Here is a 25,627-nt window from a genome sequence, read left to right on the forward strand (position 1 = left end):
CAGATTTGACACATTTTAATTGGTGTGTGTAAATCTGAGACATGAAAGTCTAGACGTTAGGGGACTTGTACCAATCTCCTGTATAGTACACATCGTGTATATATATCCTCTCTGTGGTAATTTTGACATTTGTGACATAACGAAATTCTTCCTGCTCTCTCGCATCTCCAGTTTGTGTCTAAAACTGTTTTATAATAGCATGTCACCAACAGAACGGCCCTTGAAAACATTTACTCTCGACTGTGAAGATGCCAATCATTTTTATTCAAATGATCCAAGTGCAGACAATTTGGATGATGAATAATGTTTTGTGCATGTTCCAAGTTGATTTTTGCTCAACTGAATCTAATTGATTAATTGATTGTATGAATTGTGCTGATTTCAAATTGCATCATGAGCCATTTGCAAATAAATTACATGAGCTTGCGGCTAATCAAGACAAACCGAGGGAAAGATAAATGTTTCATCAGTATCCATTCATCATAGGAAGAAGATTGACGAGGAAGATGCTAAATGCTGATGTTAAAGCACATGCTCATATTCAAACAGACAATCCGATCAAATCCTTCACGTTTCAAAACATACACAAACAATAGGCGATATAGCATTTTGGAGTGATAAGGCTAATTTGAAGATACAAAGCTTAGAATGACAAACACAAACATGGATGCCATGTTAGCTTATCCTGTCCCCATACCTTATCTCTGGTCGCAACAGTATTACACCTCGCCTCCATAATCCTTCAGAAAATAAGCAATGCGCTTTAAGCGAAACAAAAGTAGATAAACCTCTCACCTCCTACAGCGAGGTGTCCAAAAAGAGCAAATAGACGAGACCTCTCGTCAAACCCTCCGAATTCAATAGTCCGGGTGAGTCAAAGGCCAGGCAAGGGGCAATGCCCTACGGGGTATTTGGGCTTGTGATGCAGCAGACCACTGAGAGACGGGCGGACACAATACAAGGCTTGTCAGGTAACGACTAATTGGACAAACACATCCTTGAACTGGCTGCTTGGCGGTTTACTTTTTAAGGCCAAAGCAAAGGCACAGAGTAAATGTGCGACATATAGATCCAGCATGTCCCGCACGTACCGTTCTCAAAGCCAAACACAGTATGTCAAACAGGTGAGGCTCCCTGGTCCTCTTTCCAAATTCCGTCAGTATTCCGGGCCCTTATCGGAGCATCACAGAGCAAAGTTTTATCTGTCGTGCCAGGCGTCACCGCCAAATGATCCCGATGCTCACTTACATTCGCGACCGGTATCCGCTCTCAGCTGCTCGGCCTCGGGCATGGATTTTGCTGATGCCGGTCAATAACAGACGAGGCATTTATCACACTTTAATTGACATAGTTAATCAGGCTATATAATTGAATGGGCTTGATGCTCACACAAACACATAGCCCCACCCCAATCTTCCTTTTACCCATTTTACACTCCATCATGTCACTCCATCGTTCATTGCTACTTTATCTAATTGCTGCTATAGAACTTTTGATTCAGCGTGCCTGACCTCACTTTATGATGGATGCCCATCCACGAGGAGTGTCAAAAGACCTCAAGCCAATCATTGTACTTTAAATTCAGTGACTCAGACAGGCTGCTTAGAGATTCCTTTTTGAGATAGGCGCATGATTCATCTTGTCAGTGGCCACAAAGTTGAAATTTTGGACTCTTGTGGCATTGGCAGTTGCACCTATAAGGCCTGCTACATAAAAAACTTTGCAGCCCGCTGCACCTCTTCCCAGGGTATTTATCATGATCCCTGGGAATATAATTCATCCCATGGCCATTCCCAGTCACCCGCCTGAAGATGAATCACACTGGAGTTCTTCGGGTCAGGGATCTGTGGCTAGTAAAAGTCTCAAAGTGAATGTGACCATTACGTTCGTCACAATACAGTCATCTCATCTCTCAGCGAGGCCCTGGTGAAGTATAGACCTAAAAAAATGGTCATCCATTTTTCATGCCACCTCTGACCCCGCAGTGACAAACAAAATTATGACAAAACCATCAGTTGCTCCAGCAAATCAACCCTCAAAGCAAAGGGATATTCTGAGTTTGATGTTAGCGACCAAAACAAGATCCTGCGGCAAATCAAGTTTGTTACTGTCATCACAATCATGCAGCGGATTCTTTTTCAACGGCTTTCTAATCTTCTGCACTTCTCCCACTATCCTTTGTGTGCCCTTCACCACCTGCCTGCGATTTCGCCAAGCGCTGATGTTTTCATCATGCAGAGTGTGCTAAAAGGTTCTTCTTGCCCTTGGTTTATGAAAAGTATGCTGCTTAGGTGAGGTCAATCTGCTTTTGGAAGATGCCACACAAAACTGATTAAAGCACATTGTCTATGACATGCAACATATGCCTTTTCTGTCCTAGATTAGTGAAGTAGGCAAGGTCCTTTGGCATAGGAGATCCTTTGTTGGGTCTGCAGTTATATTGTTGCCGTACACAAAACCAGAAGGGTGCCTTTTGTTTCAGGGGCAAGTTTTCCAGCTCAGCTAATAGCGCAGACACGGTTCGAGTATGGGAATTGCTGACTAACCAAAACCATCTTGCTATTTTGCTGATTATCACACTTCATACTCCTATTGTCTATGGCAACACATGCTGGGAGCAGATTGGCCTTCTTCAGAGGCCAGTGGAAAGACTCTGCGCGCATGTGTTAGGAACAATGACTGGCCGTCTTTGCGTACACGTCTTGCCTCTCTTGGGAAGAGCAGCTGACCTTTGATGATGGGCTGACTGATGCGTTCTGGTTCACTGCGCCAGACTTGGCCATGGTTAAGACGTGCACATGCATGCGCAAAGACTCACAAACAGGCGGCTCATGCATATGAGGCACACGTCCGCAAGTGTGTGGCCACCTACACACGCCTTCCATGTATCCGAAGGTGCCAATCAGCAGGAGATAAATTATTCAGAGCACTCATTCGCTGGCCCGTGTCAATTAAATTCCCATTAAAAGACGGTGTTTACCAAGCAACAACAAAGACAATTTATAACCATTTCTCTCTGCGCCTTGAGACGCCTGACTGGATGGGAAACTGTACTATAGCCTTCCGGACAGGTTTACGATTGAAATGTATTAAATGAAATAACGGCCAAAACGTCCCATGAAAATTTTGGCAAGTCGGTACACTGATATCGAGAGACATGCCATTTCTTTAATTTCTCTCACAGGATTGATCAAGTATATCCACAGGTACTTCGACAGGGATCTGCTGGAGTCATCAAATAGGTCAAAAAGCCAATGAAAGGAGGGCACAATGCAAAGTTTATGAACGCTTATGAAACTTCTGTGTGTAAAAAAATGCTTTTGCACAAATAGTAGGTCCTTTAAAGTGAGCTACGTCTATTAAAAAAAACTGGTTGCTGATAATGCTTATCATGCAGGCAAGTACAGTAATTTACTCAGCACTGAGTTTGCGCCCGAAATATTTCAAGTTATTTGGTCTATCTTTTTACTTCTTAAACATGTCTTCCAATATGACAACATTTATGTAAATCCCAAATATGTACAAAATAATTACATACGCAAGGAAGGATCCACGAGCAGCAACTCTTTTGCGAGGTAGTGTTTGATTGAAGAGAGATGATTTAATTTTCAGCTCTATTTTTAGGTCGGAAGGCATCACATCAGTGTGGGTGAAAACTTATCATTGCAGAGGAGAGCACTGCGCCAGTGTTAATTACTTCTGTTAGCAGTTGGCCTCTTCAACGCATGTGCCACATGCATTGAGGTATCTCACATCTCATTCCCAGTTTACCTGCCATTGCATTGTGATTGCACAGATCGATGGAAGGCTTTGATCACAAATATATAAATATTAGCAACACCTCGCATTTGGGTGCACTTTAAAACATTCATAACAATGTTGAACAAAACATTACCTCCTGTAAAGGAGGAATTTGATTTGTTGTATCACATTAAACTGTATGAGTGTATCTAATTAAATAAATTACTACATGTTTACTAGTGACTTGACTTTCAAGTGAGCATATTTCCATGAATGTTTTAGGTAATTATGAGCATATATTAAAAGAGAGTGGGCTTTTAGCCTACGCATGCATCAAACCTGACTTTAGTTTTTAGCCAAAGCTTTGGCCATGAAAATTCTGACAATGTTGTGGCCAAACTTCATTTAGCACTTAGTAGCCTTGGCAAACTTCTTTAGCCTACTAATTGTGTTACATTCTATCATTTCCCAGTAACTCACCAAGTGGCGCAATGAGAGTGCAGGTTGAAGTATGTGGGTGGGTGTACACTCACTCTGTGGGCACTGCTCGCTGGTGCAGTTAAGAGACTGGAGGTCGAGCCCCTGGCAGTCCTTGCCCCCGATGCCAGGTGATGGCTGGGTGCACTCCCTGCTCCTCCACATCGCGCAGTCGGCGCCGCACGGCGACCATTTGCTCCATTCGCTCCAACCTCCATCGACTGTGAATTCAAGAAACAATAAACACAGAGAGGTGAGAAGAAACTGACATGCATTTAATATCACTTCTGAATCAAAAAACATTTAAAAAAAAGGCTTTTTAAAAAAGGCTATTGGTTGAAAAACATGCTGAACAAATTCAATGCAATCTTGCTCTCTCGCTCTCTCTCTACATATTTACCATATACATTGTAGCACTTGTGCAAAAGTAGCGGGTTCATTTGCATGCACGACCTGAACAACTGGCAGAAAACTTTGTTGCCATCCTGTGCAAATCGAGACTCTAAAATGTAAACCTGTTGGGAATGTACAAAGACATGCCAATCCACTTGCAAATGCTCAAATCCAAGCAGATGTAGAGGGAAGCCGAAGACTGTTTTTCCATTACCTTTTTCTCTTTCTGTTTATTTAGCGCATGGAAATCAGATGTAACTAAGCGAAACCTTACTGCTCGGTGACTCGGTTTAACCAAATCTGTACAACACTTTGAGGGGAATGTCTTCCTCATAGCTATTCAATGTACAGCGCATGTGTGACACCACCACTGTAAGAATCACATCCGCCCTAATTCAACAGCATAGGAATTAAAATAGTTTCTATAAAACTTAAGATGTCAAAATTGTAATTTTCTCGGATTCCTGACAAGAAATATATAGTGTTGGGAGTTTAATTGAATAGTGTGCTTCATTAATTTCTGACAGGAGCCCAGAGACTGGGTGAAAAAGTAAAAATAAAGCTTTGTATGCAGCTGATGACTTGACATGCATGTTTGGACTGCCAAAAACGTTAACAGTACAATGATCAGTGGCCCAACCTGTGTCTAATTTCAGTGAATTTTACCAACACGTAGCAGTTTGGCAAAAACGTGAATAATTATTCGAAACAGAGGCCAAGGTGTTTGCGAACACTGTTTAAGTCTTTCCATTCAATACAGCACAGTGTATTAAAAAAACAAAATCCGCCGGGCTGGAAAATATTGCTACCAGCTATCATTTCAATGGGACAAAGATGATTTGAAATGGTCACAAATCACACTCTTCTCAAGGCGCCACTGTAGAACCTGAAGCAATGGTATTACTGTGAACATACTGCTAAATACAGTACATTTCAACACAGAGTACATCCAAATATTTAATACGAAAAAAGTACACTGCTGTGCGATACAGTACATCCGTTTTACCACAAAGTAGAGAGAGCAGCCATTTTGGAACTAAGGTGTGGTGCTGGTGGCTTGGAGTGATATTGAGAGTGACGCAGCACCCAGCCTGGGGAAGGTTACCACAGGGCTAATAGGAAAAAGAGACGTAATGAGCTCTCGTGGGGGGAGCAACACCACCGTCTTGTTCTTCCATGTCCCGCTTGTATCGGTGGAGAGGACCTGGCGAAATTACTACCACAACACACACACCTCTATGACAGCAACAACCCTCTTCCAGACTGACCCTGGGGCAAGGAAACGGTAGCACTCATTAATCTTGGCAATAAAGAGTGCAGGGGGCTTGAACCCCAGAGTACGAGGCTGACCCAGATTGGGTCAAAGGCCTTGGTTTATGAAGCAAGAGTGCTACTCGGGGTGGGATGGAACTAATATAGCATAACTACCCTGACTGATAATGTTATTTGGGTTTGGCACAGATTGCAAAGTGGCTAAAAGAAGAGTCACAGGTGTGTGAATTAAGCCTTTTTAATGCCAACGCAATAAGCTGGTCTGTGTGTCCACCATGTGTGTGTGTGTGCGTGTCCGTGTGTGACAGGATGCTGACGCAGCTCGGGTCTCTATGCAGTCAGATCTGTTTGGCAGAGAGAGCGGAACCAATCAGATAATTGTCCTTGTTTGGCATTGAGTGGACCCATCCATGGGCCAGTGGGCTGATTATCCGAGCTGGGATTGAAAATGATTGAATAGCAAATTAGATCCTAATGAATGCGCAGTGTCGCCCCTCAGTTTATCCACGCCACTGAGAAATAAAATGATGGAATCACAATTTGACCTGATGAGCCAATGAAATTTTTTTTCCAGAACAAAACCACAATATTGGACATGCTAATGATATTTTCAAACAAAGAAACTGGAGTGGAAATAGCATGACACTCATGAGAATGAAAATAGCATGACACTCAGAACATCAATAGATGTTTCTTTTAGTAGGATTACCAAGCAGAAGTCATAAAATGTTATACAAAATATGCACCCGGCCTAACTCTGCCAAGTAAATTCATTTTTTAAAGAGTGTATTTATTGGGATTTAAATGGCTTGGTGGGTCAGTGTATGCGCAAGGCACACTGAAATACCAAACTATGCTAGTTACAACCATTCCTATAAACATCATATAACAAGTAAAATAATAAAGAAAAACTAAATAAAAGGACGACGGCATTAACAAGAAACATCCAGAAACTGCAAGAACCAAACAAGGTTGGAGTTTACGTTTACAATTCCACACTAATTCATTTGTGGAAGAGCTTATGTGCCTAACTACTGGAGGTCCCCCTGTTTTAGTTAGCAATAGAATGAGCAATAAAGTTCAAATAGGTGTAGTATTTAGCTTGATCATGTCTAACATCTATATTTTACTCAAGGACCAAAAGCAAGCCACTATTTGTGTGAGTGTCAGTTCAGTTTAAATTTCAAAGGTTAGATGTATAGTTCTTGTCACACGCTCATCTTAAAACACTGTGTACACTGTTGCTCATACCCTTTTGAAGGTGTAGGTAGAATGTCCAAAATGGAGGCAAGCAGGCATGCAGGCCGAGGGAGAGAGGCAATGCCAGCAGGCAAAGGTGGTAACCCAAGCAAGGAAAGGGGGTAGGGGCAATGGCAGGCAGGCAAACAGGTGGCACACAAGTACGAATCCAAACTGTTTGTAATCCAACTAAGGTTTCAATATAAAGGGTTCCAAGAAGTAAACTAAAGTTTGTTTTCTAAATTCCAAGTTTCAAGTTCCAAAAATTACAAGCTTGGAGCAGACTAGAAGTAGCTTGAAACGGCCTTTTGGCGGTAAAAAACTATGTCACTACGATTTTTCTTCTCTGTCTAACTGAGACTGACTACCAAGTGGGAGCAGCCTATTTCCCTGATCAGGTGACTGATCAGGTGACCAAAGGCTCAAGAAACACTATAAACATTCATTTCCCCTTTAAAAAATGTAACTTTGAAATCAAAATCTGGCCTGTTCTTATTACTTCCACAGAGTAACTCAAATTGGATTATCCACACAGAGGTTTCCCTATAAAACCCCCAGGAAGAGATTGTTAGCACAAGAGTGAAAGGCTGTGCAACTGATTTTCAATCACACTACACCACAGGTTTGAGGTCAGGCTGGCGACCGAAGAGGGACAGCAATACAATAGCCCAGTGGCACGCCTCAATTTGAACATGTTGTCAAGGGGGAAAGGAAAAGAAAGACCCCCGTCATTCTTTACAGGTCAAAGGAGGGTCTGTTTGAGGCGTTCGCTCCTCATAATGACAATGGCCGCTGACGGTCATCGTCCGAGTTCATCCAACACCTGCGGTTTGCCGTGTCCTTGAGGGGAACATGAGAGCAGAGGGTCATCCCTCAGTTCTGTCACCACACATGCGCACAGTAATCCCCCCCTTCTCTCCGATCCCACACGGAGGTGGGCTGCAGCTCAGTCCAATGAAGTGACTGATGCGACGTCACCTAATGTGTATTTTCAAAAAACCTTTGCACATTTCGAAGCTACTCTTCCTATTGCTGGATGAATGCAAGTTTTAATGGATAACTGAATAAAGCAGACATGTCTGCCTTATGTTAACTAATTCAGCGGAGTGAGCCAAAACGGGTGACTGAATGCGAGATGACGAGAGGGAGCCAAGGCAAATGGCACCGAATGACAGCGTCGCTCCGAGTCTGTCACCAGATGGCCGCGCTCCTTTCGATGCAAACTAATACGTTTTCTGTGCTATTAGCAACATCTTGTATTTGTTCTCTGGACATAAATGAAATCCCCAGATCAAGCTTACTTGCTAAGGAGAACTAGACACTCGCCTGCAGTGCCGAAAAAGCAAGCATATGGGTGCCGGGATGCACGTGCGAACGTGCACGCGCTTGCAAACAAACACACAAATACACTAGCTCCGAGTCTGTTTATTTTCCATCTAGTGCAATTCTCATGACTCCGCTGGCAAGCCTGAGGGATCTGTACAATATTTGAATAATTCACCCAAGTTAGCAATCTTTTCATGTTGTTTGCGTTCCTCTCTCACAGGTTGATTCATTTGTATGGGTCAGGTGTCCCTCACCATGTTTGTATAACTTGGCTCCAACTATTTACAGTTGCCTCTGGTACGGCATATTTGCCCGGATGTGACATTTTGTCCCGATTGTTGGCCCCGACGAGATAAATAGCACGAGAATGGAGTCAGTGAGAATGTCATTGACTGCACATTTCTATTGTAGGTTTGGTGGAAAGATGGAAAAACAAAGATGGAGGTAAACTCTTGTCTGGTTAGCCTCAAGTGTTGATCCAATTGTGCTCTGTGCTCCTCCTCCGTGAGCACAGTGGGCCCCTCCCAGCATGGAGCCCATCTGATCTGACAGACTGGCCTCCCCTCCGCCTACTCTCTAACACTTTGGGGACTTGGACCTTTCGAGCTTCACAAGGAGAGAAGTGTTATCGTGCTTTCGCAAGGAAGAGTCACAGAACAAGCTGTTGTAGAAGATGTCATCCCTAAGACGCCACCATTCCTCCTAATGAACACAAATATATATTCATCCTCATTTGACCTGCTTAGCTTCACAAAGGTCGCGGGCGTGCTGGAGCTTGTCCCAGCAGTCTTCAGGCGGTAGGCGTGGTACACCTCGAACTGGTCACCGGCCAATTGAAGGGCACACAGAGACAGACAAACATTCACACTCACAATCACACCTACAGACAATTTCAGTTCTATCAATCATGTATGTTTTTGGAATGTGATGTGGGAGGAAACCAGAGTACCCAGACGAAACCTATGCAGGCACGGGGAGAACATGCAAACTCCACAACCAACCACACTGCGAGGCGGACATGCTGACCACAACTAATATATATATTAGTTGCAAGTTGTAACCACCCATTGGCCAGAACAAGCAGCTCAAAAACAAACTAAGTATTTATGCTATAGCCTTCTGCTTGACAATAAGTCACAACAGCATAAAAGCCCAACCCAAAATCGAAGGCCCCGAATATGCCGCTCAAGTGGCACAAGAGAAAAGAGAGCATTTAAGTAGAAATTAATGACAACGTGCATGTGTTGGAAAATGTTGACCTTTCTTGTAAAACTTCACTCCTGTGTGAGGACTTTAAGGAGAAAGCTATGGTAAAAAGTCCTTCTCCAAGTATATCCAAGGATGTTTGCATGCTGTCCATGTCGTTGAACGTGACTCTGAAATGCCTCCTTTGAGGCAGGCGATTCACATATTTGCCTTGGTCGTGTTTGATGAATCAAAAGTGAGGATTCAGATGTATTTGGTTTCCTTGCCGCCAGGCTGTGCGTGAGCTTGCTGACAAACGACGGAGTAGTCACTTCATCCCGGGCGACTCTGGAGGCACGTTCGTGAGTATGCAGCCGAGCAGCCGTGCCACTTGTGATTGAAAAGAACAAATTCATCATGTCCACGGCTCTGCCGTGTTGGACTTTGGCCTTGAGGGGAACCTGCGTCGGGTGCTGACAGCTGGACTTGTCTGAGCTTCTGAGACAAGTAACATGGGAGGTGGGGAGGACACCTAGGTCACCTGCTGTTGCAAGACCACAGGATTGACAGGGACGTGACAGCGAACCTTGTTGTTTTCTCCCAATACGGTGGAAGCTCCAAAGGTCAAACATAAAACGGCTCACTCGATTCAGTGAGCTTTTAAAGGATTAACTCGAATGTTTTGATTTTTCTTTTGAATGAATTTGTTGTTTGTTTTTGTGTGATTCAAGCCAAGAAGGCAAAGCTTAAAACTGCACCCTTCCCCAAAATCTGTTCAAAATAAAGTATTAGAAAGTCAACTAGAGCCCCAAAATGGCTTGTTTGACTTCTGAGATTCCACTGACAACTAAAAAAGTGTTTTTCTCCATAAACTACATTCATGGAGTAGAATGCATTTTCTGCTGCAACTCTGTAAAGCTGAAATTACACACGTTTTCCTGATGGAGCAAGACGAGAGCAGGGTTTGGTCTAACAATAGCAGGACTCACATTAATCTCTTTAGAGGTCAGAATTTGTGCTTTTGCTAGAGGGGAATGTCAAGCATCCCCGTACAACCCATTCAATTGAATTGAATTTAATTACATTTTGCTTGAGAGCTAATAGTACCAGATCCATCCAGATAGCAACGTGAACGAGCAGAGTTTGCCTCCATCCACATGCTGGCTTAGGTTACTTCCACTCAAGCTTGACATCTGGTGATGTCTTTACATGAGCGATGCGTAACATAATACCTGGATTCGCGGTGGAAAATAACCTCTGTTTTAGCATGGGAGAGGCTGCTGCCAACAGAGGTGTAGGATTTCCCTCAGTGCTTTTTAAGCATGAAGGATTTCTCCTGCAGTCTGCTGTTTGATCCACAGGCAGCACAACATCCATTGCTTATTTGTACCTAATCAGACATCTTACTCTACACGTTCACTCAGTGTTTTGGTCTCGTATGCACTTCCATCTCGCTTCCTTCACCTTTAACCTCCTTTTCATATGCAGCGCTCTTGCTGTCATGCTATATCTGGCCCTTTGTCACAGGGCTAATGCAGGACTGCAAATGCAGCGGGCTGCACCTCAGGCTACAATGGATCGATATACGTAGCTCAGTATCAAGGCAAGGCACTCCCTGCCTCTTGGATTCTCTCAGGAGAGACTCGGCAGTGAAATGAAACGCCCCCGACTTACGACGTAAACATAGCACACAGGCTGCCATAATTCACCCTTTTACTGCCCATATTTACTACACAGCTTTAGCTGCAAACAATAACAAATGTAGTAGCAGGTCTGACACAGCAGCAAGACTTGCTGGAACTATGTCTCCTAAAACAGAGAGGTCTATGAAATAAGAGCAGGGTCTTCATGAAAGATAATGAGATATGTGAACAAAGTGGGGTGATAAATCGCTTTCAAGGCTGTGAGGACTAATAGGTATGGAAAATGACAAAGTAGGTTTAATTGCGGAAGACAACAGAAACGGAAACATCCGAGGCAAGGGCTGCAGGCCAAAGTAAAGACGAGCAGATGACTTCTGGACGCAAAGAAATGCAAAAAGAAAGCCACGGGAAGCCAAGTGCCACAGGACAAGCAGGGGGGTTGCCTGGGAGTTACCTGGACAGGTGGCCACACAGGCACTTTTCTGGACGTTTTGCCCCTCACAGGACGTGCCTCCGTTCAGTGGCGTGGGGTTGGTGCAGCTCCGAGTCCTCTTCTGCCAGCCTCGCCCGCACACTGCACTGCAGGACGACCAGGTGGTCCACGTGGACCAGCCGCCGTTGACTGTCAGACCGGCGCAAGGAAGGGGATGGGTTGGTGGGGTTAGGAGTTGGGAGAAGGTTGGAAGGGAGGATGGAATGAGGGGACAGAGCAGCCAGGATTACCCGACATGCACTAAGGAGAAGACGTGTTGCGTTCCGAGAATAATCCTAAATACTGCTGCAAGCTTGAGAGTGGGGGGCTGCTTTCTGCATTAGAGCAGCAATTATGGCCGCCTGAAGCGCAGACACAACGGCAACATTAAGGTGACCATACCCAGACCTGTTTAACCAAAAGGATACGAGAAACAATATAATGTTCCAACATGCGCAAGGTTTTTAACAACTAATATAACTCGATACTTATCCCAGTCATACAATCAGACTACAGTTACCACCTTACTGTGAGTATTTAAACACACCCAATTATTCACTAAAAGGCACTCAAAAAACAACTGCACTCATGAAACATGTAAAAAAGGGCAACTCTAGTATTTATATCTTAAACAGACTGAGGCATTGTGGGAGCCTGCAACTCCCAATTCCCGTCTGTCGCATCTGGGATGCACCTTGTCACATTTTCCGAATGTGGACAACTCACATGTCAATACCATACCACAGAAACAGTGGAAGAAGGAGCGAAAGTCAAGGTTTGAAGCTGGAAATACAGTCACTATTTTTTTGCCAGTCAGTTCAAGTTAAAAATATTAAAGGTTATTGTGCTGTCTGTAAAACTAGTTCCCAAAACAATAAGTCAAATGGAAAAAAAAAACAGAAAAAAAAGTCCCCTTTATTTGATATCCATCCATCCATTTTCTGTACCACTTAGTCCCCACTGGGGTCGCGGGCGTGCTGGAGCCTATCCCAGCCGTCATCGGGCAGTAGGCGGGGGACACCCTGAACCGGTTGCCAGCCAATCGCAGGGCACACAGAGACAAACAACCACTTGCGCTCGCACTCACACCTAGGGACAATTTGGAGTGTTCAATTGGCCTACCAAGCATGTTTTTGGGATGTGGGAGGAAACCGGAGTGCCCGGAGAAAACCCACGCGGGCCCGGGGAGAACATGCAAACTCCACACAGGGAGGGCCGGAGGTGGAATCGAACCCGCACCCTCCTAACTGTGAGGCGGACGTGCTACCCAAGTGCGCCACCGAGCCGCTCTTTATTTGATATTTTATTGTTAATATTTATCTGAAACATTTTATTTGTCTTTTCACTTTATTTCTCTTTTTACTTTTAAGTGTAATTCATTTGTTTATCACAAGTATCCCATTTACGTTAAATGAAACCCAGAAAAACTCATTTTTAAAAATAAAAAAAGGCTGCCTTTATTTTAAATTGTAGGAACAAAATTTCTTGATAATTGTTAAAAAATACATTACTTCCAATGCTGAATGTAATTATTATTTACTTATAATTAAACTTAGTTTTAAAATCAAGGAGTCAGTAAAGTAAGTCACTTTTAAAAATCAACTAATGAGGAAAGTAAGTCACTTTTAAAATCAACTCATCAGTTACATTTTCAAAGTAACTGCGGGCTCTTTAGCAGACGCCTAAAAACAAACTGGAAACTGGCAACTCGCAAACGAACCCAGCATACGTCATGGCACTAAAAGTCATTAGGATTGTGCCCATCACACATCCAATCTCTGATTGCACCATTTCACGTCACGCATTATGTTGTGTGAATTATAGAGTGCAGCCCCATAATTTTTTTACCCCCAATTGCAACTGCAAAGCGCAGCACAATCAAGCTCAAGTTATTACAGCTCATCCTGATGAACCAGTGAGCGGCCATGTTCTGAAGCCGCCGCTGCACCGGTACTCCGGCGCTGACGGCAAGTAATTACATCAAAGCATCTTGACGAGATTCAAATCTGCACCTCCTTGCATCTAATCGTGCTTGTCTCATCTTACATGATACTGTGATTCCTGATTTATTGACTTGAACAGGACAGTTTTTCCGCTCTCTGGCCACCCACCCCGCCCCCAATTTCCCCTCTTACTTTTGCCCGGGCTTGTCGTGACTGAATCATTTCCTTGCCCTCTCTATGCGATTGATTGCCCGCCACAGCGAGGTAAATTGCTAGGCAACACAAGCCCTGATTACCTCTTAGCACAGAAAGCAGCCTCCCCAGCCAGGCTGTGATAATGCATTTCTGGCCCCCTGTTGAACCCTTTGAAAAGTAGCCGTTATTAGGACCCACTGCAGCTAGCTAGATCAACTAGCATGGCGGACGTACAGTTTATTCTTCTAAAGCACAGTAGGTGAGCAGCGGAAATAAACAAGAGCGCTTTTGTTTCGATCTAGCCTCTAGTCAATACACGACCAGTGATTAATTTCTCATATTTTCAAGTATAGCGGGAAGAAATGTGCAAGCAACAAAACAATCAGTTCACAATTTTGCAGCTCCTTAAGTGAGAATTATTGTTTGGAAATGGATCTCCAGGGACACCTTTACCCCACTTTTCATATGTAAACAGTGGATACGCAAAGTTTCATTTAGCTGAGTGCTGAGCATTTCTCCAGCGCTTTGACTGACAGTACACTTGAGCATACACAGATACACAATACAGCTACAGTACATGTCCAAGATTAAGACAAAAAGTCATGTTGTGTATTTTGTACACGTTTCCACGTTTTTTTTGCATTCTATACACATTTGGACACAAACGGTGTCATGCACATAATAAACTATCCATCCATTATTTTAAGCGCTTATCTTCACGAGTGTTTGTACACAATCTCAACTCCAACATTTTTATCCCATCTAAGCTCACTGGGTTCTATATACCCCACACCTTTTCTGCTTCCCACATTTTTTCCCTCCATTTTATATCAACAACCTTCAATCTACTGAGATTGCTGGCATAAAAAGGCAGCAGAGACACAATGGTGAATGGTAATTGATATTCCATTCTCAACAACTCAAGTATGAGAACCGCATAACATATTCAATTTTGCCGAGTAAATTCCCACCAACACCTTCATTTCACTGGGGATGTGACTACTAACAAGGTAGCTGCTTCTTTTTTTTCCCAAACATATTTGCAAAAATAAACTCATGGTAGCAGTCAAATATTGTGGAAGCCGGAGATAATCATTTGAAGCATTTTATAGCAGATCAAAGGCTACAAGAAAATTGATCTATTCCCCACTAAACTACTTTACTTGCAGCACATCGTGTACAATGCAAAGAAGAAACCTGTTTATTCTATATACAAAAATGATTCACTATAATGAGTCACAGTTCAAACTAAACTGTAATGCAAGAAATTTCCATATATTTTCAGACAGCCCTGTGCAGAAAAAACTGAACTTTACTGGTTTTTAACAACAAGTTCAGTCAGCTAAACAGACATGACATAATTAACATTTAATTTAATTTCTTCAACCATTTTGGGCCTGCAAGCTTTGCAAAAGCGCTCTGCGTTCACAACATGGCTGGCATAAATATTAGGAATTTGCCATTTAATTGATCACACTATAAGAACCCCACTAAAAGGTCATGTGGACACTACTGCCTTATCTATAAACAAAAGATCCAGAAGAGCTAAGATAAGCAGTTAGTTCACATAATGCATACATACCATCAATTAGTCGTGATGCCTCCCAATCTACTGAAAAGTCTATTGTGGAAGTGCACAAACCTTTGCATTAATAAAAAGACGGGCAATTTATACACAATGGTAGATTTAATTACCACGGAAATTTTTCAATGTTCAAAATTTACTGCGATTTGCATCCCTTCAGACCACTTAAAAGTACTTAGTAGTAAAGCATTAACTGTATTGCATGCATATATGACTGTATATTCTTATTATCGGATCATTCAGACAAAACGCTGCAACATTTTTTTATGAAGGCTGTAGGTTTTCTACCAGTGCACTCAATAATTTTACAGTATTATCTGACCCAGTACACAAATGCAGTCTGTTGTTTTAAAAGAAGCCTTCACCTACCATAGATTAAGACCGTGGCAGAGTTGCTTTTGCGGCGAGCGACGATGTTCTTGGCCACACACGTGTAGTTGCCTGTGTCGGCCAGCCGGGCCTTCTTGATGACGAGATTATGGTCGGCCGTGATGAAAAAATTGGGGTCGCTCTGTGGGTCGATGACATCCTCGTTCCTCTGCCACTCCACCTAAAAGAGAGTTTGATTGGTCCAAAGCGCAACAGATGTCGTAGCAGCAGCCATGCACACTAACAGCCACAGAGCCGTAAATGGGAGGCTCAGCAAGGTACTTTTGTCCTGCTGTGGTCCAAAAAGTAATTTGGATAAAATTAATCTATTCATACACCTGACTGGTAAAAGTAGTTTGTGTTCTCATTTTGTAACAGCTGGAGATCAGCGCGGCAATGTAAAAACACTGAATGCCTTTTTCATTTTGTTTTTGCACTCTCTGGTTTGCTTGTTTTTTGTTTTCTTGGTCTCACTTGACCTTTTGCCTTCTTGAGGGTGCTGCGGCATTGTTGTTGGTATTATTGCCCCATGTGATGCACATAATTGGCCTTTCTTTTCCTTCTGCAGGCCCCTTATTTTCTCCCGTGGTAACTTCTACTCTGATGCTCTTTTTTGTCGAGCAGCGGGCTGGCACTTCCCTTCCTATTTCTCTGCAAGCTATCCCCACACTGTCCAACTGTGATTGACTCGGCTGTTTGCGGTCCCTGGGCTGTCTGAATGGCTCGCACAACCTATGTTGTTTGTGTCATTAGGGCATCCACTGTCTACAAAGCTGCGTGTCCACCAAGCTGTATGGTTCAGTAATCAATTTTGGACATTCCCTTTGTTGAACGTGAGGAAAGTCACCAAACTGCAGTTCTGTTCACCATGTATGGAGTTGCCAAATGTCCATAATTGTTTTGGAAATCCCTGAGCACTACTAACTCGTTATGACCTCAAAACTTATTATTCTGGATATTTTAAAAAATCTGGGGCCAAATGGCTGAAAATGAGCAAAAATTGTAAATAATGACGACATATGTAGTATGTTTGATAACACGCCAATTGCTGGGACTGCAGGATAACTGATACAAATGGACCAGCCAAGCATGTATATGTGAAACAGTTGAACATTTCAAATGTTACATTTTTAAGCACAATGATTTCATTCGTACACCTCCCCAAGGAAGCACATGTAGAGAATATTGTTTGATTTTTGTTTTTGTTTAGAACAGTGTGATAATAGTTTAGAATGTGTCACTACTATTAGCTTGACCACGTGATAAACTGGATCAGACCATATATGAAAGATAGCAAAGAGACCGATAAAAAGTGAGGCGAATCGAGCCATTTATAATAGATGGGTCTTTTGAGACGCCAAATGCAGGTTGAGGCCTCCCAGCTTATCCTGGGTGATATGACGAGCCCATGTGATATATGGCGACTTGGAGATGTGGGAGGGATAATAAATCAATAAAAGGGGGTAATTAGGGGTGTAATTTATCCATATGGGATGTCTGTTCCCCGGTGAAAGCCGGAGAGATGCCAGGGAGATGATCACTGAGCCTCCATTTGCCCTTTGTCCTCTTGGTGACGAAAGACTAAATGGATGCGAGACGCGGGCCTATAAATACCGTCCATATATTTTCACCTCAGGTTGTGGCACTCCCTCGGGGGGATGGCAGAGCAGTGACACCTCCTGGTCCAATGCCACCTCTTTCGCCTGAGGCTCCTCTTCAAAGTTCTTTCTCAAGTCTGATGAGAGAACACAAAGAAAGGCAACCAATTAGGCTATTTGTAACTGCATGTGGAGTGTAAATGAAAGCTCCGCCAAGCTAAATCTCGAAAATGTTCACGGGCGCGTCGCACTCCAGTTGGCCCCCGAAGCCACGCAGGGATTGGTGGCACCAACCATGTTGCTTATTACAGCCTGCCTGGCTGCTTCAGAGATGCTTGTCTTGCAGCCAGAGGGGCCCGACATCAAGCAAAAGCAATTGCATTACCGCTCACTCTTTCCTTCCTCCCTCGCGCGCCACCCACTCTCTCCGGCAGCCGCCTGCCCGCAGCCTCCATCTGTAAGAGGGCTTGGAGCAGCCACACGAAAACAAAGCCCCGAGGCACCTGGACAAGAGCTCCTGCAAGCTTGGCTGACTGCATGAGGCTTCACATTTCATCTCATTGAATACTTTCACTCTTGCACTCAGCCTTGCTATATGCAGTATTTGCCCAGGAGTCACGCTGAGCGTTACACAGGTATGGCTGGCACCGCTCATTCTTTTATGGGTGGTTGGGATGGTTGCATCCGATGAGCCAGACAGGGCACTGATAGCTAGCAGCTTGGCACTAATTTGATGCGTCCGCCCCAGGTTTGCACTCAGAGTGAATCCATGTGTTGCCGCGTCGCGAGGGGCAGAGGGCGTGGCTGCGAGCTGCTGGTGAATTCCTTTTAACTAATAGGAGAGCCTGTCCTCAGAGGAGCGTTAAGATGGAGTATTTTCGCAAATGAAATGAAGCCCGTACACAAGACGCGAGATATAAGCACCCATAGGAGACATAAACGATATGAACACTGAGTTTATGAGAACGCGTCATTCATCGCCTTACGTAAAAATTAGGGCTCGATAATTATACTATATATATACTATATATACTTTTCACATACATATATATATATACTTTGGACATATATATATATATATATATATATATATATATATATATATATATATATATATATATATATATATATATATATATATATATATATATATGTGACGTGAAAAGTCATATTTTATGGTTCATTTGCCTTATGTTTAGCCTAAGACTAAAACAGCATAGCCTAAGACGAAAACATCTGATAGAATAAATAATAAATTACTTATTGGAATACAATAATTTATGTCTTGTTTGTATTTGTTAATAACGTATAGGAGAAGGTGACCTTGTAATAAATAATATACTCAATCCCAATCGCAATATTGAGGTGGAGAGGGAATCACAATTACATCATTTTTCAAAATTATCCAGCCCGAATGATTGCCTGAAACCTCGAACAAGGTTTGATGAAGAAGCATGCTTTCTCAAGGTCCTCTTTGGGGGGTTGAGTCTAGAACAATGCATATTTATGTGGCAATTAACAGACAGAGTGCTTTAAAATAGTCAAACGGAAAAGGACTTCCTCGAACAAGCTTTGAGGCTGTAGCAGAGGATGCGCCTCTGTTCCCCAGACAGATTTATGGTTGGTACATTGCAATAAATTTGGAATCTGTTTTTACTCAGCTACTTTCATCTGGATCATCGCTGATACAGTCTGTCTCGTGAAAAATATGGTCATGAATGCTCAAATTTAGTGTGCCACTTTTTCAAACGCCTTTCCCTGCAAGGTGGAAGAATCACTGCAAGGAGAAGCATGAGGAAATAAAGGTCACTAATAACACAATGCGGATTATTATGCTCTTATTCCATCCCATTAAGTTATATGCAGTGTCCTCTTCTGCAGATTTTCATGCATAATCTCATGGTACATTGGAACCTCCAAAGTCAAACGCCCCAAAAGTTACACAAGTTGGAGTCCAGCCAAAGATTGCTGGTCAAATCAATCTCAAGAATCAAACACACCATCACGCAAAAGAACAGCAAATGCTGCCTTGCCGGATTTCAACTGAGTTCCTTTGATTTGTGGATGCTACCACAGAAGGGTCCTGATGAGTGCGTGACTAAAATGGTTGAATAGCAATTACAAGTTTGCCAAGTAGAGGCTAACATGAAGAGCCTGCAGCTGAAATCATAATGCTTAATGATCAGCATTTGATGCCCAGAGAAGCTTGTCAACAAACACATTTTTACTCAGCTAAAAATGTGGATTTTATTTCACAACCATCAATACTGTCTGCGTCAATCACTATTATTTTAACAAACATGCGCTTGCCACTTCTCTTGTACTTCTTCAAAGAGTGATTATTTTTATTCTATTTTGGTTATGCAGTGGCTAACGTTTTTTTTTTTTTAAACAAATGAATTCACTTATGGCATGAGTGTCAAACTCAAGCTCTGGGGGTCAGATAGGCCCCCCATATCATTTTATGTGGCCCGTGAAGACGAACTGTGCATCAACTTCATGTGTCAATAATAAAATGACAAATTGTCTTTGCGATCAATTCTTATTAGCATTCAACTTTTTAAAATATTTGAATTTTTTTTTACCATTTTCTGATTTCAAAACTAGTTATTCATCAGTTTGTTTTGTAGCCTATACTGTATATTATATAAGGCGTTGACAGTCTTAATGGCCCTCCAAAGGAACCTATGACTACGATACAGCCTGCGGAAAAAAAATGTTTAACACCGCTGACTTATGGAATAGATGATTATTATTTTCCTATGGGGTTGTGGATTGAAACTGAACCAACTATGAAGTCAATCCGCACCACGGAACAGATTGTGTTGGACTTTTGCTGTAATAACTTTTGAGTGCACTCACAAGCAATCCTGATGTATGCTTTTTGGCTTTTCTGGGTTCCTGTGGTGCTCCAGGCGACACACTGACACCAGTACTCATCGAGGCCGAAGATCTTCTCCACCTGCTGTCTGGTGATTTCTATTGTCACTTCCATGACAGGCAGAGCTGCAAAGCATAAAACAAAAACATGGAAACATGGTGAACAGACGAGCCAGAATGAAATCTTAAGCAGGTAACTTATAGAACGCTGTATGCATTTTGCACAATTTTAGTCATGTTATTTGGAAATCAGTGCAGAAAAAAAAAAACAAGCAGCAAAAATTTGATATAAACAAAGTGCTTGTTAACTGAGGAAAATGAGAAGAGCCTGTAGGCATCACTGGTGCTATTTGAAAGGCGGATAAAACCGCAATAGTTGGGATGGAACACAGAGATGCAAGAGGGAAAAAAAGCAGATAAATAACTCTGCCTATCCAGCTTCACTAAAGTTACAATGCCGGTAATTAAATCTAGCTTTTAACTTCATTGCTAGAAGACAATCACGGTGGACACTGTGGTGAATTCTCTTCGATGGTCAGCTGGTCTTCCAAACAAGATGGTGAAAAAGTGGCTGGCTTGGGGAAGGAAAACTTCAGTCACACATGGCTGATTGGGGAAAGATTTTATTCAACCGATGTCAGAGAGAAGTGTCTCGCGCCCTAGCCAAGATGTCGAGTCCCTTTGTCTACTCCCGTCCTAAACCTTATACTCTTGCGCTTCCCTCCACGCGGGAGCGCGCAGATGGGGCTGTTGGCTGACCTATGACCCCGCTGTTGCCCCCCCATCTCTACATCCTGTGTATCTTAGCAGTTGTTAATGGAAGCCAGATGTGTCCGGCGCCAATGAGTCTACCTTCCTGGACCAAGCCCCAAACAATACCACACGAACCTGACCCGAACATGCCCTGGTCGTACTTAGGCTTAATAGTGAGATGAACATAGCATGATACCAGAATAAAAATACACAACAACACCAAACAATATTGAAACAAATCTTCTCTGTAATAGAATTCCATCTTGTCAAGAGTGCTGAGTTCATATTGGAGAGACAAGCTTTCATTTTCCTTTAACCTTGTATTGATAATCCAATCAGGACCTATTTTCTTCATCTTGAGCGGCGCCCTCGTGTCCTACTTTTTCGCCATTTGATGAAGAGATATCCCCATTTTCCCTTTAGTTTCCCGTTCACTCCATCTGATCTTTCCTCTCTGGGGTCTTTTCCAGAGAGGTTTTCAACCTTTCCTATGAACACAAAGCATTCCGGGCAGCCTCAGAGGACACATCTGCCAGACCGGTGAAGCAGTGCATATACACCGGCTGGATATTTAAGTCTCAATGGAGTGTTGCTCTTCAATTGCCATTTGCATAAAAGCACTTAGTGACACTCCTGCATTTCGCACACACTTGAGCCGTCTGCAGTGATCGTTTTCAGCTCCAGACACAAGTTGGTGGGATCTTGTCTAAGTGGCAGCTATCAGACCATCAAATCTATATAGCAATTATGTCAAGCACTTGCGTGGGTTCGAGAAATTTTGTTGTGTTCCGCAAACAAATGGAAGCAATGCATTGGCCTTGCTGACAGGCATCCACGTTGAAGAAACCTTCATACAACCAAATGTGTACATTTCAGGAAGTTTCTTTGCAATTAATACTGGTAATTAGAGCTCAGTACTTTTGCCTGCCTCTATGTGGCTGACTGACAGCCAATTAAAGTTAAAACATACCTAGGTAACAAAATGGACATTACCTGGAGCGAAGAAATGAAGCAGAGCAAACCGCCCTCCCCTCAAATCAGCAATTATACCTCTTAAAATATCAAATTAAATGCAAACTCAATATATATTGGTGCAGTACATAGGAGATATAAAACCGCTCATGTCATACACATACTGTAGGTCTTAAACTACAAGATACAGGTCAAACATAATTAATTACACGTTATTCCACACATTTTACATATCATCGGCGACATAGCATAATTGGCCAAGTCATTTTTCAATGCTTTTGAAAAACAAAAAAACAAAAAAAACATTCATGCCACTCAAATTACGAAAAACAAATATCTGGTATGCAACACTGCTAAATAACAGTCTATGGCAAAAAATACTACTGCAATCAATCGCGACTTTAGCTTTCCCATCAAAGCTGCATGTAAAGTAAAATACAAATTCAGATGATGCAGTAAAGCTGCAGAGATGAAATATAGTGCAGCATTAAAAAAATGCAATGGCTCCGAGTCAGACTGAGCGCAGGGCAGTTTATACTGTATATGCATATCTTTTGCCATATATCAAAAGACATACAGTATATCCAATGCTCACTAACAGCACACATTCAGTGCCTAGCAAGACTGGAAAAATGTATCTGATTAATGCAAACTTCTCCTTGTCTTTCAGCCAGAGGGTGAAAAGAATAAAAGATCAGAAAGGAGATGCAATGCATGAACAATAGCAACCTGAGGTGAGAAATCCTAAAAGGAGCAATTTGAAGCTCTGCTTGCCAATGTAATAGCGTTCTGTTTCCTTATCTCTTCCCGTCTCCATAATTACCTCATGCTTACTGTCTGACAACTTCAAGAAACACTGTTGTGGACCAATCCATCGAATTTCTCCCCAATTAAGTCATAGCACAGAATAATCACAATATTGGTGAGGAAAACAGCAATGCACGTTCATAGCAATTAATACTGACACTAGCTCAATATCTTGTAATTTGAATAATAACCCCAATATACTTTTTTCAAATGTATTTCATAATCAGCTACCGCCAAATTGTTATTAAAATGGAACACATAAGCAGTAATTTGCATGTCCTCCAATTACAAAGCATTCACTAGGCATTCCTGTAAAGTGAGAATTAAAAATGTGACATTTTCCATGATCTCTGCCAGGAGCTGAATTCATAAATTAGCTATGAATTGAAACCTCAGAGAATCTTATGCTGAGAATTATTTTAAAAAATTCCGAGTGATTTAGCAGAAGATGCCAAATCTCTGCATGAGTGATCATTGCAAACATGTTTTTGTAAAATGACATGCCCCCCTTCCAAGAAAAATTAGATCCATCCAGCATTTCAGCAAGCAGATTCCTAAAAACGAAACTTTGAATGGGCATTCCGACACGTCTAGATACTTCAAGGTAAGGGCGTTGAAAGGAATCAGATCATTGATGCATCGACAAACGGACATGAACGATTCTATCTTGATGCTGTTTCAGAACATAAACGATTCCAACGGTGACATTGCTTGTTGATTTTTCTGCTTGCAGCATAAAAATTCTCGTGCTTGATAGTCCTATCTGAAGCATTAGGGCCTGGTCTTATTAAACTGATGCCAATCGTTACATATGTGAAAGAGCAAAATGGTGCAAAAAAGGCCTCAAGTTAAAAACAGGCCAAACTTCTTAAAACCATCTCTTTTTATATGCAAAATGTCCACAAAGTCACTTTAAAATAGGCACAATACCATAGACCACTGACAAAATAACAGAAAATAGGCCAATAAAGCAACAATATAAAACACGGATCTTTGAGACCAAAACTATATAGTGTTTTTGCTGGCTCAGGCCACAAGCCTCTGCAAATTTTTGTTCAAATTTGATAACCAACAAAGAGGCCAAATATTATATGGATCGGACATCAGAGCACAAAAAGTCGTCACGTTATGCACTTCAGAGTTCAACTCCAAAGTAAAATGTTGATTTGAATATTTTCATCCATTTGACAGCATGTATTATCCAAACACATCACATATGCATAAATTCAGCACTGGTAAATCTCTTCAGTGCAGGTTTTTCTTCCGCTTCCTCCACCTGCTCCGCTCACAGGGCACTCATTTGGGAGTTCAACTTCTCGTTCAACTTTGGGAACACCGGCACATTCATCAATGTCACTTCTCTTTCAACAGGCAATCAAAGTCAAAAACAGGAAGGGCCTTAGGATATCAGCGCTGTCAGCGCTGGAGGAAAAACCCGTCATCTGCGAGCCCGCTGCGACTGGAGGTGTACGCGAAGCGGGGATGTTGCCATTTCTGTCCGGTGAGTGTGTTGTCACGGTCAGTTTTCCGGCCTTCCATGATTTGTAAGTTTGCAAGGAGGAAATAAGGAAGAGCAAGAAAATAGATTTCGTAACCAGGCAACAATGAATACTCAGGAGAGGCACTCAGAGAATGAGGCTGTGGGCACTTTGAGATAGAAAAGAATGTCCATCCTGGCGGCAGACTTGAAGGCTCAAGAGTCAGCAAATTAAGGAGGAGGAATAAAAAGGAAGTGAAGGAGGTTTTCCAATTCACTGACCTTGCATGTTGCACTGTCTTCAGCCAAAAGAGTACAATCCAACTTTGCTTTTGAGCCACTGGCATATTTGGCAGCGGGATAGGATTTCTACTATGATTACATGCTCACGCATCAACGGAAAACGTGCACATGGAAACACCACACGAGAAATATTTGTCTGCAGGTAATCTCACCTTAAGTCAAGAAGGGCTCAACAAAGCCTCAGCGGACTCAATCTTCGGCGAGTCGATTTTGAGCGTGGCCGAGTGCAGAATTTTAGCTTTCCTTCCCACACTCTTGTTTTCGCAGGCGCTGACCTCAATTCCATAGGGGTCATTTGCTTATCAAAGGCACAGACTGGAACTTACAGGTCCTGGGTGTGTGTTCATCGTGAACACAAGGAAATTCAATTAGGTGCTATGCCTGCTGTGTGTGGCTGCCTGGGATTCATCAGAAGATATAAGGGGATTAGGGTTGGGTGACTTTACATCAGGCCAATGCACCATTTCAAGAGAAAGTGTACACAATGGCTGAGAGGGGACATGACAGACAAAGCTTTTAAGGGATACTAGCCACCAATGAAAAGCATGTTTCCAAGTGTTCCATTTCCTACTGTGCTTCCTCTTTGTATAGGGTGGCATCAATATCAACCCAAGCACTGGGCGCTCGCCGCTTCTTTTCAAGAGCGTAACAAAAAAAAGCCCTCTTCAGACCAATTACGACCTGTCTAACATGAAATAAACCCAGACCAAAAGCCAGATAGAACCAGTTAGGAGATTAAAAAAAAAAATAAAAAAAAAATGGAGGTACTTTGTCTTGAACCTCAGGGTATACAATAAAGTAGTATTAGGGCTGCACGGAAAAGAAAAATAAATGCTAAAAGTCCTTGAGAAAACATTTTTGCGGATCACCATCTTTATAAATTTTACGTGCTAATCAAAACATTTGTTTGTTCCCGAGAAATATGGACTGAAATCGCCTCGTTTGCGCTGTCATGTATGAGAAAGTGTTTGTAACAAAGATGTACTTGTACTGGACA

At 42.5% G+C, this 25,627-nt stretch overlaps 1 protein-coding gene across 4 annotated transcripts in view; it reads right to left on the bottom strand.

Annotated features, from left to right (window-relative positions):
- Positions 1–25,627, bottom strand: part of unc5a (unc-5 netrin receptor A) — a 126,944-nt gene that overhangs the window by 25,850 nt on the left and 75,467 nt on the right. For 2 of the 4 annotated variants that reach the window (XM_061278270.1, XM_061278260.1), the window contains exons 3-7: positions 20,301–20,444; positions 17,472–17,575; positions 15,841–16,021; positions 11,731–11,898; positions 4,275–4,439 (exon numbers count right to left, since the gene is read on the bottom strand). In XM_061278270.1, the coding sequence (XP_061134254.1) occupies positions 4,275–4,439; positions 11,731–11,898; positions 15,841–16,021; positions 17,472–17,575; positions 20,301–20,444 (762 nt within the window). The remainder of the gene's footprint in view (positions 1–4,274; positions 4,440–11,730; positions 11,899–15,840; positions 16,022–17,471; positions 17,576–20,300; positions 20,445–25,627) is intronic. The other 2 variants (XM_061278288.1, XM_061278279.1) reach the window with 1 other exon arrangement.

This window comes from Syngnathus typhle, linkage group LG1, assembly GCF_033458585.1.
Source record: "Syngnathus typhle isolate RoL2023-S1 ecotype Sweden linkage group LG1, RoL_Styp_1.0, whole genome shotgun sequence".
Lineage (NCBI taxonomy): Eukaryota > Metazoa > Chordata > Actinopteri > Syngnathiformes > Syngnathidae > Syngnathus > Syngnathus typhle.